The 14,199-nt window shown below is 39.7% G+C and overlaps 1 protein-coding gene across 2 annotated transcripts in view; it reads right to left on the reverse strand.

Moving 5' to 3' along the window:
* NLRP14 (NLR family pyrin domain containing 14) overlaps positions 1-12,410 on the reverse strand; it is a 31,800-nt gene extending 19,390 nt beyond the window's left edge. For both annotated transcript variants that reach the window (XM_087433992.1, XM_014792139.2), the window contains exons 1-5: positions 12,055-12,410; positions 10,963-11,034; positions 7,654-9,244; positions 4,050-4,220; positions 1,403-1,570 (exon numbers count right to left, since the gene is read on the reverse strand). In XM_087433992.1, coding sequence (XP_087290118.1) covers positions 1,403-1,570; positions 4,050-4,220; positions 7,654-9,244; positions 10,963-11,034; positions 12,055-12,346 — 2,294 coding nt within the window. In that variant the 5' untranslated portion in view covers positions 12,347-12,410. The remainder of the gene's footprint in view (positions 1-1,402; positions 1,571-4,049; positions 4,221-7,653; positions 9,245-10,962; positions 11,035-12,054) is intronic.
* Positions 12,411-14,199: the final 1,789 nt, after the last annotated feature.

The following is a 14,199-nucleotide window of genomic DNA, read 5'->3' on the forward strand; positions in this document are numbered from 1 at the left end:
ATGACTTCTGCCGCCAAAACATTCTATTCACTGCTGCCAGGAGCCCTACTAGTTGACCCAGAGAGATGGTTTCCTATTTGAAAGCCTAGTAACTTGGGGCTACCTCAAAGTTTATCAGTGGAACACATTGTTCAAACCTCAACTCATGAAAGGGATCTTATCAAGTCTTGCTGGTCTGTCAAGTGCCAAGGCATTTTGTCTTGGATCCATGGCTCCCACTGTAAGCATCTTTCCCTCCATTTAACAGCTTTTTGCTACTAATATGTTTTATTATTAGATAGAGGAACCAACGACCCACTTCTCACCTGGTTTCCAGACCAGAGAGAGGCTCCAGGTTACAGAAAATTTCTCAAAATGTCCTACAACTACTTCATAAGCAGGTAAAACCAATACTCCAAACTGGCCTGCTAATAATTGAACTCAACACATGTTCAAGAATTATCAAACACCTTTCAAAACATACAAGTGAATTTTATTCTGTAAAAACTGGTGAGACAAAAAAAAAAATTCCCAATGATAACAAAATTCATCTTCCTAGTGTCAAAAAGAAGGTCTTGTTTCAGATTTTACTTGTTTTTTCTACACATAGATTATAATTTGCTTCCCACAAATACAGACCTACCTTGACCCTTCATGCATCAAGGTTTAGTCTTGCCCACTCCCACCCCACTGCCAAATGAGTCCAGGGATAACAAAAACTTGTAAGGTACAACTTACTGTAATGATTTTTTGTTTTGCTTTTGTTTTTGTTTTATTTTGTCAGAAACTGAATTAAATACCTTTCATTGGAAAATAAGATCTTTCTTGAAACCTGTCACACAATGGGGAGAACAAGTATGATTGCTGATCCACTCACTTTCACGGAGAAAGAAAATCAGGCCCACCACTAGGGTCAACAGTGTGTGATAGCGGGCGAGCACCTTGACAACTGACAGCTGCTACACTGTTCCTCCTCAACTTTCTGTACTCATCACTGAGTTGCGATTATAAGCAGAGGGGGATTTGCTATCAAAAATTAAGTAAAACTGAGCCTGCCTCAGCACTGCCCCCAGTTACCATTAGTGCATTCTTTTCTGTGCGAGTTTAAGGATATAATGAATATACATATTTCTGCATTTAAATATGAAAATTTTTAAGTGTTTATAAATGTGGGTCTGTTCTCATTTTTTGTTTCAGATTGAGGAGATGGAGACACAGAGAACTTACAACGAGGGGTCTTCAGTCGGGGAATGGGAGGAGTTAGAAGTCCTATCAGGAGGAAAATCAGCCTGAATCTCCTGATCCCTGCTATACCATACCATAAAAACAGATTTAAGCTAGCCCTATGAATAACAAGTCCAGGCTGTAAGAGTCTACTTAGGCAGACAAAAGTCTCAATTATAATAAAAATCTCATGATTTACCTCAGATTCTGTAGTTTACACTCTGGGTGTTTCAAGGCTTCACATAATGACTTTACTCCGTTGTCCCCTATATCGCTCCCTTTCAGGTTGAGATGCATCAGATTCCGGTTATGAGTCAAAGAATGAGAGATATCCTGACAACCATCAGGGAAAGAAATAAACCTCAACCTTTGGAAGAAAAATACACAGGAGAGGTCACAAAATCATCTCTGTCTCTGGTTACAGCATCCCTTTCTTTTCAAACTCAGCTCTTAGATATTATCTAAATAGTCCTGCCTCTCTCATCTTACTCTGGGTATCTCATATTCCAGGTCAGGTCATAAATCCAAGTTTCAGGATGTGGCTTAGGAAAATAACTGGGTTATACCTTAGATGCCCGTTATATCCTGATAACTGATACTCTCAACTTTTTTTGACCTTGAAGGAAAAGAAGTAATAACATCAGGAAAAGCAGAAGACAAGTTTGTGAACTCTTAATCCCAGGAACGACTACCAAAAATTATTGGGGCTATTCCAAATACTGCAATTATACCATTAATTCACAATATTTAATCCTTTAAATAACCCTATGGTGAGTTCATAGTTAATATCAACTATTTGATGTGCATCATTAGCAAAACCCATTGTTGCAAAATATGCCTTGTCATCTTGTGGACTTTGTTAGGTGTACAGAGACAGCCCAAAGCAAAACATGAAGTTAAATCTGCCAATTTTTCTTCCTATTTTCCATCTCCTAACTCAGTCACTGTTAGCTATATCTGATTCTTCTGTAGTGCCTCTGCTAGTCCCAATTGCCCTATGTTCACACTGCTCAACAACTGTTCAAAACCTCTCTGTGTAATATCACCTCCCCTCCCTTTTGCCCACCACTCACCCTTCATCCTCACCCCCCTTCCAGCCAAGCACATTCAAGAAAATTAAGCTTTTACCCATTTTGAACGCTAACTATCATCATCTAGTAAAAGTGTCTAATGCACTCATTAAATATAAATTGAAAGCACAATCTCACTTGTTAGGGAAAAGGGACCTGAGTAAGGCCACATTAAGGTGGGAAAGACCGAGAGCCATCTTCATGGTGTCATCCCCCTCAAGGAACCCTTGCAGTCTAAAAGAGGAAGCCATTTAACTCAAAAGAAGGCATTAACTATTGTTAGGACTTAGATTGGTGACATGCAGTGAAGGGACAATGTGGGGGAGATGTTTGGGGGTGAGTGAAAAGGACTTCCAGGAACCCCTTAATCATAACATATATGCAATTGCCTACCACATCTATATGCGAAAGCCTATCTAGTTACTTGAAATCTAAAGCCAGATCTCACTAAAAACACTGAGATTCTAAGGGAAATATTTAGAGGAAAGCCTGTTGCCCCCAAAAAAGAAGATTAATCTTCAATGCTAATGCAAACAAGCACTTATCATTGTTCAGTATTCAGTATGTATTACTGAGCACCAATTAGGCCTTGGGCGCGTTGATGGGCACTGAATACAGAAGAAAATAGGATCAGTCCCAGATCTTAGTAGGGCCAAGAGACAAGAGGGAGAGAGACATGTAAATAAGCAAAAAAAGTGATAGGGTATCTAGAATCAAATTAAGAACTAATAAAATAAAAGACTGAAATAGCAAATGTTGGCAAGGATGAGGAGCAGCTGGAACTTGCATATATTGCTGGTGGGACTATAAAATGGTACAACCACTCTGAAGAACTGGTTGGCAATTTCTTTAAAAGTTAAACATACATCTATGAACTAGCAATTCCATTCCTATGTATTAGCCCAAGAGAGGAAGACATATGTCACAAAAAAGATTTGTACAAGAATATTCATAGCAGCCTTATTCATAATAGCCTCAACTTGGAACCAACCCAGAGGTCTATTAACAAGAGAATGAATAAACAAATTGTAGGATATCATACAGTGGAATGCTAATCAGCAGTAACAAGAAACAAACTATTGAAACATGTGACATGGATAAATTTTTAAAAACATTTTGTTGAGCAAAAGAAGATGGACACAAAAAATACATACTGTATGAATCAATCTAAATGATTTCCAAGAACAGACAAAGCTAATCTATAGAGAGGTTAGCAAGTGACTGCCTTGGGATTGGACAGGGTGCGAGGACTGAATAGAAAGGAGCACAAGGAAACTTTCTGAGGTGATGGAGTTATTTTCTGTCTTGTTTTCTATGTCTATGTTTCTGTCTGTGTCTTATTTTCTGACTATTCGCAATAGTCAAAACTCAATGAACTAAACACTTAGTATTTGTGCATTTTATTGAATGTAAATTATTCCTCAATAGAAAAAAAAATTCAAAAGAAAAGATAGTATGTTCCAGAACTTGTCTTTGAAAATGCTTTGCTGACCTGCCTAGAATGCCCTAGCTCTGTGCTCTTCTTCATTCGGAAAATTCCTAATCAAGCCTCAAAAACCCATGTCAACAGCTACTACGCTCTGTGTAATCTTTCCCAGAACAAGTTAGTTATGCTCCCACGTCCCCAGGTTTCCACAGTGCATGTTCTTAAAGTTTTTTACACAGCGGATTTTAAGTATTTGTTTACTATTGGTTCCTTCCAATAAATAGGAGTAGGGGGTGGGATAAAGAAAGAAATTGGAATAACTCCATTAAATTTTCTCATGCCAGACTTACAGTAGTTTTTGTAGTTTACAATTTGGGTGCCTTAGTTCTTGATAAAAAGTCTTCATTGCTAATTTATCAAGGTTGCTATGACACAGGTCCAATTCTCTCAAGTGTTCGTTTGTATGAAGCACAGAACAGAGATCTTGCCAGCAATGAGTAATGCGACCACCATCCCTTTGCCTAAATAATTGGAAAAAGAAAAGATCAATAAATGTATTTGAGCCCAGGCAACTCTCAGAACATGGTACCAGGTGAAAGTAAGTATACTTTGGAAATGGCGAGAGCATCCAGTGCAGCTCTGGCTTGGGCACAGTCTACCAGGAGGCCCTCGTCTTGGCACTACAGAGGTTTCATTTGCCCAATAACTCCCCCACCCCACACTCCCTCAATACACACAAAATAAAAACTTCCTTACTTTGGAGGAAGAGACTAAGGAAGGACAAGAGAGAAGTCTTCAAATACCCAAAGATCCAATACCAAGAAGAAAAATGATATATGACCACAAAGAGTAAGATTAGGAATAGTGGGTAGACATTAGGCAACTGTGCTATAGATTAAGAACCACAGACTTTGAGCCAGCCCCAGTCACGTCTGTTCCACGCACTCTGAAGTTTTCTTCATCTGCAAAAGGGAAATGCCATCTCCCTTTAGAGGGTTGTGAGGATTTAATAGTCAATTTTGGTGAGTATACAAAAGCACTCTGTAAATTTTAAAATGCTGTATAATTTAATTATTAGGCATATTATCAATGGACTCATTACAAACAAATAAACGGTAATAATGAATGAAACAGAGGATAGCCTAGTGATTATAAGCATAGACTCTAGAATGGAACAGTCCTGAGTCCCAACTCTGCCCTTCACTAAACTGGGTGATTGTGGCACCATTACTAACCTGTGTGAGCCTCAGCTTTTTCATCTTAAAAAAATGAAGATACGAGTAACTATTTCTTAGGATTACTGTGAAGATTTGGTAGACAATCTATAGAAAATGCTTAGCAAATGTTTCACATTGTAAATGCTCCTAGAAATTGATAGCTCCTATTATTTACATTAAAATATATAAAAGTATAGCATGTTGCCTGATACATAATAGCTACTATCGGGGAGGAAAAAAATATCTTTTTCCCTCCGCTCTCCTAGGTTCTCTGGCTGGGGCCCTGTAAATTAGACTGAAAAAAGGCAGATTAACAAAGAAAAGCATACACATTTTATTAGCATGTGCATCATGGATACAAATGGGAAGAACTCAGTTATGAGTAACTCAAAGGAGTGGTTCGAATTTGGGGTCTATATACCTAAATTAGTAGGGGAAAGGCAAGAGGAGAAAGGACACTTGGGGAAAAAGAAATGACTTTTTGGAAAGATAAATGGGTCCCTGGGGTGAGGGATGGGAGATATGAGAGTTTGTCACAATGTCTCTCTGGGTGTGGTGCCAACTTCTGTCTCCAAGAAAAGAAGATTAGAGTTGCTCCCAGGGAGGAGTTGAATTCTTTTGGGAAGCTCTACTTTTAGGCAGATAAGGGATTTCAGGAACTCAAATGCCTTCAGCTCAAACTAATTCTTATACAAAAGCTGCATATTTTTGAGTGGCATATCCTGATCACCTTCACTACTCAATAAATTTTGGTTCCCCCATACCTTACACTTAAATTGGAATGAATGACAGTGGTCTCTACATCACCTGAGGTCTTAACTTTGAGAAAACTAGGCAATAAATCATTCAAGCATTCAAGTGCTTGCTATATACAAATACTATGGATAAAATGGTGAACAAGACAGGGGGCATAGTTGTTAAGTTCACATGGTCCGTCTTGGTGGCCCGGAGTTCGTGGGTTCAGATCCCAGGCGCAGACCTACACACCGCTCATCAAGCCATGCTGTGGTGGCGACCCACATACAAAAAGTAGAGGAAGACTGGCACAGATGTTGACTCAGGGACCATCTTCCTCAAGCAAAAAGAGGAAGATTGGCAATGGATGTTAGCTCAAGGTCAATCTTCCTCACCAAAAAAAAAAAAAAAAAAATGATGAACAAGACAGAGATCCTGCACTTGTGAAGTTTATCACAGTGTTGTAGAAGAGATTAAGGTCACCTATATGTTGTAGAAGAGATTAAGGTCACCTATATGTTGTAGAAGAGATTAAGGTCACCTATAATATCCCTTTTAAAACACTGGGTTCTCAGACTCTTTTTTTTTATTTTAGCAACAATGCCAACTCTACCATTAGAAAACACTGCAACATAGGTGAGGAGAAGGTAGCGTGAAGACTGGCAATATAGTGCCTAGAATGCCTTCCTAACATTTATCATTAGGCATAAAATACATTCTAATGGCCTAGGTTCAATCATGTCTTCTATAAATAGAACTATTAAGTCAGAATTAAGAAAACTGACTGAAGATTACTCACGACTCCACAAGGACAATAAAGGTCATAGGACCCAGCTTACAATTCCTACTCCCAGAGTTCAGAGAGAAATGAAGTATATGTTCTTAAGAGGAATGTTTCTACAATATATGTAATGGCCATGAGACAGCCTGGGGAAAGGTGAAAAACCAAGGACTTATCAGATGTGTGACCTCAGTCTAGTTATATACTTCCTTGGTACCTCAGTTTTTTAATAAGTAAAATGGAAATAATAGCATCTACCTAGGATTCTTGGGAGACTAAATGAGTTGGGACTTAGAAGGCAGTCAGGTATGTGTCAAGCAAATGTTAGCTATTATCCGATGGGTGTTTGAATCAATAATTGTACACTTATTTTCTAGGTGAACTTCTCTGAATATCATTTTGTTAATCTTAAAAATAAATTGTTTTGACCAGCATTAAACTGGATAACGTTAAATATCCTGTGCACTATATAACTGTATACCACATACCAAGTCCTCAATTTTAGTTAAATCTGGAACTAATTTCGTAGTTCATTTCTCCCCCTAGACTTAGATGGGTAGTCAGAAAAGGCAAGTTGAGGAAGGGGAGAGGGTAAAATAACATGCATAAAATGCTGAAGGTCCATTTATTCTTTCAAAACATTCATTCAGCACCTACTATTTCTTACCCACATCTGACTCTCTCCAGTTAGGTGTTAAAGGGCTGAGACCTTTAACCTTGAACTGTGTCAAGGTAATGGGCAAGGTGAGCTAGGTCAGCAGAGTACAGTGGAACAGAGTCCAGAGAGATGACCTACATACACTAAGTTCAGCAAGAAATTCCTGCTCCCTAATCTTCTGGAGGCCATTTTAAAAATTAAATATCTGTACTATAGTGGAGTAAGTTTGCGCTATGCCACATCCCTCCTTGAGGACTGAAGCACTCATTCCCTAGTTGTTGTGAGTGTTGACAGCTGACAGCTTTCAGCCAAGTCCCTCTCTTGGGATTGCCCTCAGGCCAACAGAGCCAGTTCAGGCAAGTTTTTGCCACTCCTCACCAGCAGCCATGACTAGTCAATAAGATGTTTCAGTGCCTAGCCTTCTTGCCTCAAGGTGGGACAACTCTGAAAAGTTATCCCGGCTCTAGGCCCTCAGCTAACCAACTGCTCCCCTCCCTCTGACAAAATCTACTTCCTTCACTCCCTCACAGGGCACTTCCAGGGAACTGACCTAACACCCTTACCAAGTTTCAGCTGAGGGGCTTGAGTTGAACATCTTCTTCTCATATTCCACCGTCACAGACAGTTTAATGGTCCGTAAACACCGGCAATGCTTGAGGCAGAATGAAGACACAAGCAAATGGACTTTCCCACAAATATTAATGACAACCTTTTGGAAGTATCTCATTGCCTGGCTTATAAATGCTTCATCTTGAGTCTCATACAGATAGTGAAACAACTCTAGAAATCCCAGCCGTGATGGAAAATAGTCACTGTTTCCTAATATTTCCATCCACTGAAGTATCTTCTGTTTTATCTCCAGTGACATTTTACAGTTAAAAGTTCCCTCCAGTTGTTTTACTAGACCTTCATTCAAAAGGCCAAACAAAAAGCATTTCATCTGCGTCAAATGGGGGTCTGTATAACTGCTGCTTTCAAGTAACAGCTTCAGGTCTTCAAAAGACTGAAAAAAATGGTTCCCGGTTTCCCCACTGTCTTTCAACATATAGAACATAGCTGCAAAAAACTCCTGAATATGTAAGTGGGTAAACACATAGCAGTTTTCATATTCTGTGTCCTTTTGAAGAATATTCAAGTCCAGGAAAATCGAGACATCAGATTTAGTTAACCCATGCTTTCTAAGATTTTCCCTGTAAAACACATATGTCATAGTCCATACTGCTTTGGCAGCCAAGTGGCACAGGCTCCTCAGTTGGGTTTGACTGGGCAGACTAGGACAGCTTCCATCTACCGGTGTGCACAAGCTAGAGATATAGCAGGTAAACAGAGCCGTGGTGGTTTTGCAAGTCAATGTGACACCCTTCTCCATTTGCTGCTCCAGACCAGTACAAATGACTCGGCACACTAGTGGGACTCTGCACATACTAAAAACCATCTCACTGTTTCTTAGTGAACCGAATGCTTGTACAGCCCGCTTCTTGTCTTCAAAGCACTGGTAAATATACTCCTCTCTTGCATCGTCAGACATACCTAGTAGCTCTACAGAACGCTGACTCTTCAACAAAGGCTTTAGTTTCTTAGATGCTGTGAGTCTCGTTGTCACCAGTAAGGACGACTCAGGGAGCATCACTTTCCTCAGCAAACTACTCATGAGGAAGGACACTGGGTGCACCTGGGTCCAGTCTTCGCACAGCGCAAACTCAGGTTCCTCAAAAGCAAAGTTCAGTTCATCAAAACTATCAACAATAAAAAGGAGGCTACTGGGCTGGGACATAATCCTTTCAATGGGGCCTTCTGTGCTCGGCCAGTCCTTTGATATCATTTGAACAAAGCTTCTCTCTCTCAACTGGTTAATTTCTCTCGCATTGAGATAAAAAACACAGGTAAATCTCTGCTGATAGAGGTTGCCCTGTGCCCACTCGAACATTGCCTTTCTCACCAAGGTTGTTTTCCCAACCCCAGGAGCCCCCTGAAGCACCACCGTCTGTGGCTGCTCCCCGGTTTTAACATCCACATCAAACAAATGTTCCAACAGTTCTCGACCTTTCTGAGCAATTTCATGACAGAAATCTTGAGGTTCTCCAAGCAAACACTTCTTATCCCACATGATGCAAAATTTTTCCTTTATTCGAATTCTATATTCTGTTCCGTCACCTAAGTCAGTTAGAATGGAGCAGGAAAAAAAGAGGCACATGATCAAAACAAATTCTATGATTTCAATGTTAAGAATAGTGGACTTGTAGTTAGGAACAAGAAGTGATATAGGCTGAAATCAAAGTGCAGCTGCCTTAGGTAAGAAAAGAATGTAAGTAAAACAAAAATATCCCTGTAAATTTAAAACCTATATTAGAAATTGTGGAAAAACAGAACCGACAATGCAGAAAAATGAATTTATGACGGAAAATAAAAATTTGGTTCGTTCTCAAAATATTTTCTTTGTACGTTTCCTCTACAGAGAAAAAAAGATGATGTATGTGATCAACAGTCATCATCTAGATAAGAAAAGAACACAGGTAATAATTAACAATAATAGCCAGAGAAGATCTGAAGGCAGATCTGAATCTACAGATCAAAACAACCCACTTTATACGGGTAAAACAGTAATAGAAATGAATACTGAGGCATAGCCTGAAGACTATTTTAAAGAAAAAAATTCTCAAGTGTCCAAGTAGAATGCAAGTATAGTTTCATCTTTACCTAGTTCAGTCTGATTCCTTCTTATGTCTCAATTTAAATGTCACTATCTCATAGAAACCTTCTCTGAACCCCAACGCTAGAATAGTTCTCCCCCATATTCTCAAAACACAGTATATTTTTCATTCACATCACATATCCCAAGTTGTAATTACTTTATTTAATTTTTAAAGCAAATAACTGTTTTCTTTGTTCTACTAGGGCATTCTATACAAACATCTAACACAGTTCATATCACACTAAATTATGCTTAGTTCTCCCCCAGGGGAAGGTATGATATTAAAGGCAGGAACTCTTTCTCTTTATGGTATAATATCTAGTACAGTCCAGCACTTAAAAGAAAATTGAGATTATAAGGATTTTTACTTTCTTCATTAAACTTTTGCCTATCTTCCAAATTTTCTAACAGTAAATTTCTATGGAGGTGGAATGCTGGTTTCCTAAATTTATGGCCCGTTATACCACAAGAATAAACTTCCTTATATTGAATCAGAAATTAAGGTCAGAGTGGGAAGTTATCTTCAAGATCATTTAATACAATAAGCTAAATTTATTTATTAGTGCCTAGAATGAAGTACATTCTCAATTATTTCGTGAATGAAATAATGTGGCCCATTAGAAAGCAGCATAGTTAAGAATAAGGTTTCTTACCTGGTCCAGTTTTCTTTCTACTGTAATTCCATTTATATAAACTGGAATTCATCTACATAGAATTTAAAACAAAGTAGGGGAAATAGAAATGGTATTGAATTAAGACTTAAAGCCCTGGTTCTAGAAATTACATTTTATATGGACTAGTTGGTCACCACCCCTGGAACTCAATTACAGCATCATTTCTAAAGGAAGGGAATGGATGCGAGAAACCAAATAGTCCTTGCCAACTCAGGGACTCTTTAGTCCATAAAACACAGACATGAATATACCTTTGTTTGTTAGACTGTCAACTTTTGATTGGCATTTCCAAATACTGCTCTCTCGAGGTGCTGAATTAACATGGCCCTGATTCTGACTTTGGCCAGAGAGCCAGAGTTGTTGACTCTTTTTGAATGAAAGATAGAGGACAGGTAGGATATTAGAAGTTATGAAGAGCTGAACAAAGGTCCCCAGGGAGATGAAACCCCGTCATGCTTCAAAAGGTCAAACTCTTCCCAAATCTGACAAAAAGCCCATCTACTCACCCAGCACTGCCTCCTGATCACCTTGTGCCTCTCCGGCCCTGGTGGCCTCTGGTCCCATGGTCTGGGTTGTCCCTGCAACGGGTTCCAACAGGATCATGAGATTTACCAAAAACACGGAGAGCTTTGGTGATGGCCAGAACTCTCCTCAGTGGTCCAATTCTATGACCATCTGGGTTTAATAAAACTAGAGCCAACAGAGGCTCAGACTCCACCAGCTTAGCTGTGGGAGAAGTGATGTGGTATGAACAACACTGAAGTAAGAGACCTCTGGCCATGTGCCCCGCCCTCTAACTCTAGGCAAGTGGTCTAGTCTAAGCCTAAGTTACCTTATCTGTACTGACCCCACAGGGATATGGTGAGGCTGAAAGGAAATAATGGATATACACTTAGTAGCTGTAAAGCCTTGAATATGAGTAAGGAATTTTATAATTTTATTTATTTATTTATTTTTTCCCCCAAAGCCCCAGTAGATAGTCGTATGTCATAGCTGCACATGCTTCTAGTTGCTGTATGTGGGATGCAGCCTCAGCATGGCCAGAGAAGCGGTGCGTCGGTGCGCACCCAGGATCCGAACCCGGGCCGCCAGCAGCGGAGCGCGAGCACTTAACAGCTAAGCCACGGGGCCAGCCTGGAATTTTAGATGTCTACAATATTTTACCTGGGAATGACTCAAAATACTGGCTTGGCTTATGTCCTTTAATAATTTTTTGTCCATTCCTCATATTTCAGCAAAGATTTTAAATCATATTTGAGAGTACTTCAAATTTAGCCTGACCTATGACTTTGTTGTTTAGGCAAAGGAACACTAGATGGGACAATTCGTATCACTCAATTCCTTTAATTATTCTAATTGGAACAAGATGGATGAATTACCCCCAATTAAGGAGCTAGGCTGAATAATAGTATTCAGAACGCTCCTGCCTCTTCACTGTTCCTCAAATGATCCAACAAGCTTCCAATGTACTTGACCACCATGGAGCTTGTGTCCCACAGAACGGTTTAATCCCTAAGTCCCTTTCGTAGAATCATTCCAACGGGCTCCAGGAAGCACTTCCTTCTCCCTATCCCAGATACGTCCCTAGCATCACTCACAGTTGATCTCTGCTTTTGCTCTCTCACACAGATCCTTCAGGTTCATCTTGCCAAAGATTTTGAAAGCCACATCCCAGGCCTGCTCTCCTGGATAATATTTGCTCATCAAGTTAGCCAGATCCTCCCGCTTGGCCTTCTTCACTGCAGCCCAGGGTATCCGGCAGTACTCAGGTTCCATGGTCTCATTCCTCAGGAGTAACTTGAATTTATTTAATTCCTCTTTGTTTAGCTCCTCCAAATACAATAGTAGCCCAAAATCAGGAAAGAAGGAAGACGACAAAGGATCTGTCATCTTGTCCACAGATCAATATACAGGCTTCAGTGAGGAAAAATAATCAAAAGAATGTGGAATAAATGGGACCTATGGAAAAGTAAGATTAGAAAATGAAATACCTTTAAAAAATATAAATTAATTCAACAAACATTGTTGAAGCCCACTGTATTAGGCTCAGTACTGACCTAGTGTCCTCTGTAATACATTTTCTATCATAAAGGCATTCCTCTAATAAAGACCCCTGTATACTTCTTCCACCCTCCCAAGAGTTACTCCCAGTCCCACTACTTATGAGCTGTAAGAAATAAAGGCAATTCACCTTTCTGAACCTCAGTTTGCTCTTCTGCAAAGTGAGGATATCAGAATCAACCTCAGAGGACTGTGGTAAGGATTGAATGAGGTAGAGTTCATATATCACCTAGCACAGAACAGGCTCCTACTAAACGTTGGCAACTTTCCTCATCCCTTCTCTCCCCCACCGATACCCAACATATATCTCAGCCTGTAAAACATTGTTATTGTACCCTTACCAATAATCATTACTCTTGAAGCACATGCAATTGGAATATGCCTCGATTTACCTCTTCTTGTCATGTCATCTCTGTCACAAATCCATACAGTCACTGAGGGTCTACATTCCTAGCTCACAAGCTCCTTTCACATCCACTCCCTAACACACAATTATTCTGGGTGAGTTCAAAATTAAAGCCCATCCAAAACAGCATCCTCTCACATCCTTGACCTCAACTCCCATGACCTTATTTCACTCCTGCGTTTCACTCTGATGCCTTCTGATGCCCTTTGTCAGCAACGACCTCTCAAACTCTTAAACTGCAAAGTCCCATAACCCACTCTCTACTAATACCTTCCAGTTAATTGAGCAGTTTCATGCCCTCAATCCCACTGTGATAGTTCTTCAAACTCTATCAAATCCTAGTCTTTGAGTCCTGTGTTTTCCTCCTATTTATCAGCCATCTTAAAGAGGCTTATTCAATTTCTTATTCAACATGGGCACTCCAGTTAATCACTTAAACCATTTCTTCAAGTTCCTCATCTCCTCTTCAGTGATTTGTCTCAAGACAGAGCTAGTAAGTGGTACAGCTGGAACTCGACCTAGATCTTTCTCTAAACCCTCCCCTTTCCAATCTTTCATAATGCCTCCCCCTATTCTTGCCAATGGGATTGGAAAAGATGGATGGGGGAAATAAAAATGTACCGAAGGGAGATTTCACTTCTTAAACAGACAGTGAATTATCTCAAAATTACATAGCAAATCAGGACTTTATCCTACAGTAATTGGTGAGCTATCAGCTATGTTAGGGTTTTTTGTTTTAACTGCACTGCAGAAATATTCTAGATTACAGATTAGAATGTGACCAAAACAGATTCCATAGTAATTTTTTAAAAAGAAGCAAAAAGGAATAAATTTGAGGAAACTTAAAAGGAACAGTGAAATTTCTCCAGGACATACAGACTATGGTAGGTGAGGGAAAATGAGGCATAGGACACAATACCCTCAACTTTCCACCTAGAAATGGATATCACTGCATATGGGCCAATCTTTTTCTTCTTCTTTCCTGTAACAAAGGAAGGGAGCTCTCTCCCTTTTTCTATTGTTCATCCCTCCACCTGTGATCTGAATTTCATGAGCACCCAATTATTAAGGGACTTAATCCATGAGTGATCTCTCTTCTCTATTTTCAACTCCTCCCTGTCCTCTAACTCCTTCTCATTAACACTTAAACACGCCCAGGTCTACTATTGTCTTTTACAAATGTTCCCTTTACTCCACGTCCCCTTCATCTTCACAGTCAAACCTCTTCAGAGTCTTCTCTACTTTACCTATTATATCTCCTCAATCCTCTGCAATC

This window comes from Ceratotherium simum, chromosome 7 (assembly GCF_057802395.1).
Source record: "Ceratotherium simum simum isolate JZ-2026a chromosome 7, ASM5780239v1, whole genome shotgun sequence".
In the NCBI taxonomy this organism is placed as follows: domain Eukaryota; kingdom Metazoa; phylum Chordata; class Mammalia; order Perissodactyla; family Rhinocerotidae; genus Ceratotherium; species Ceratotherium simum.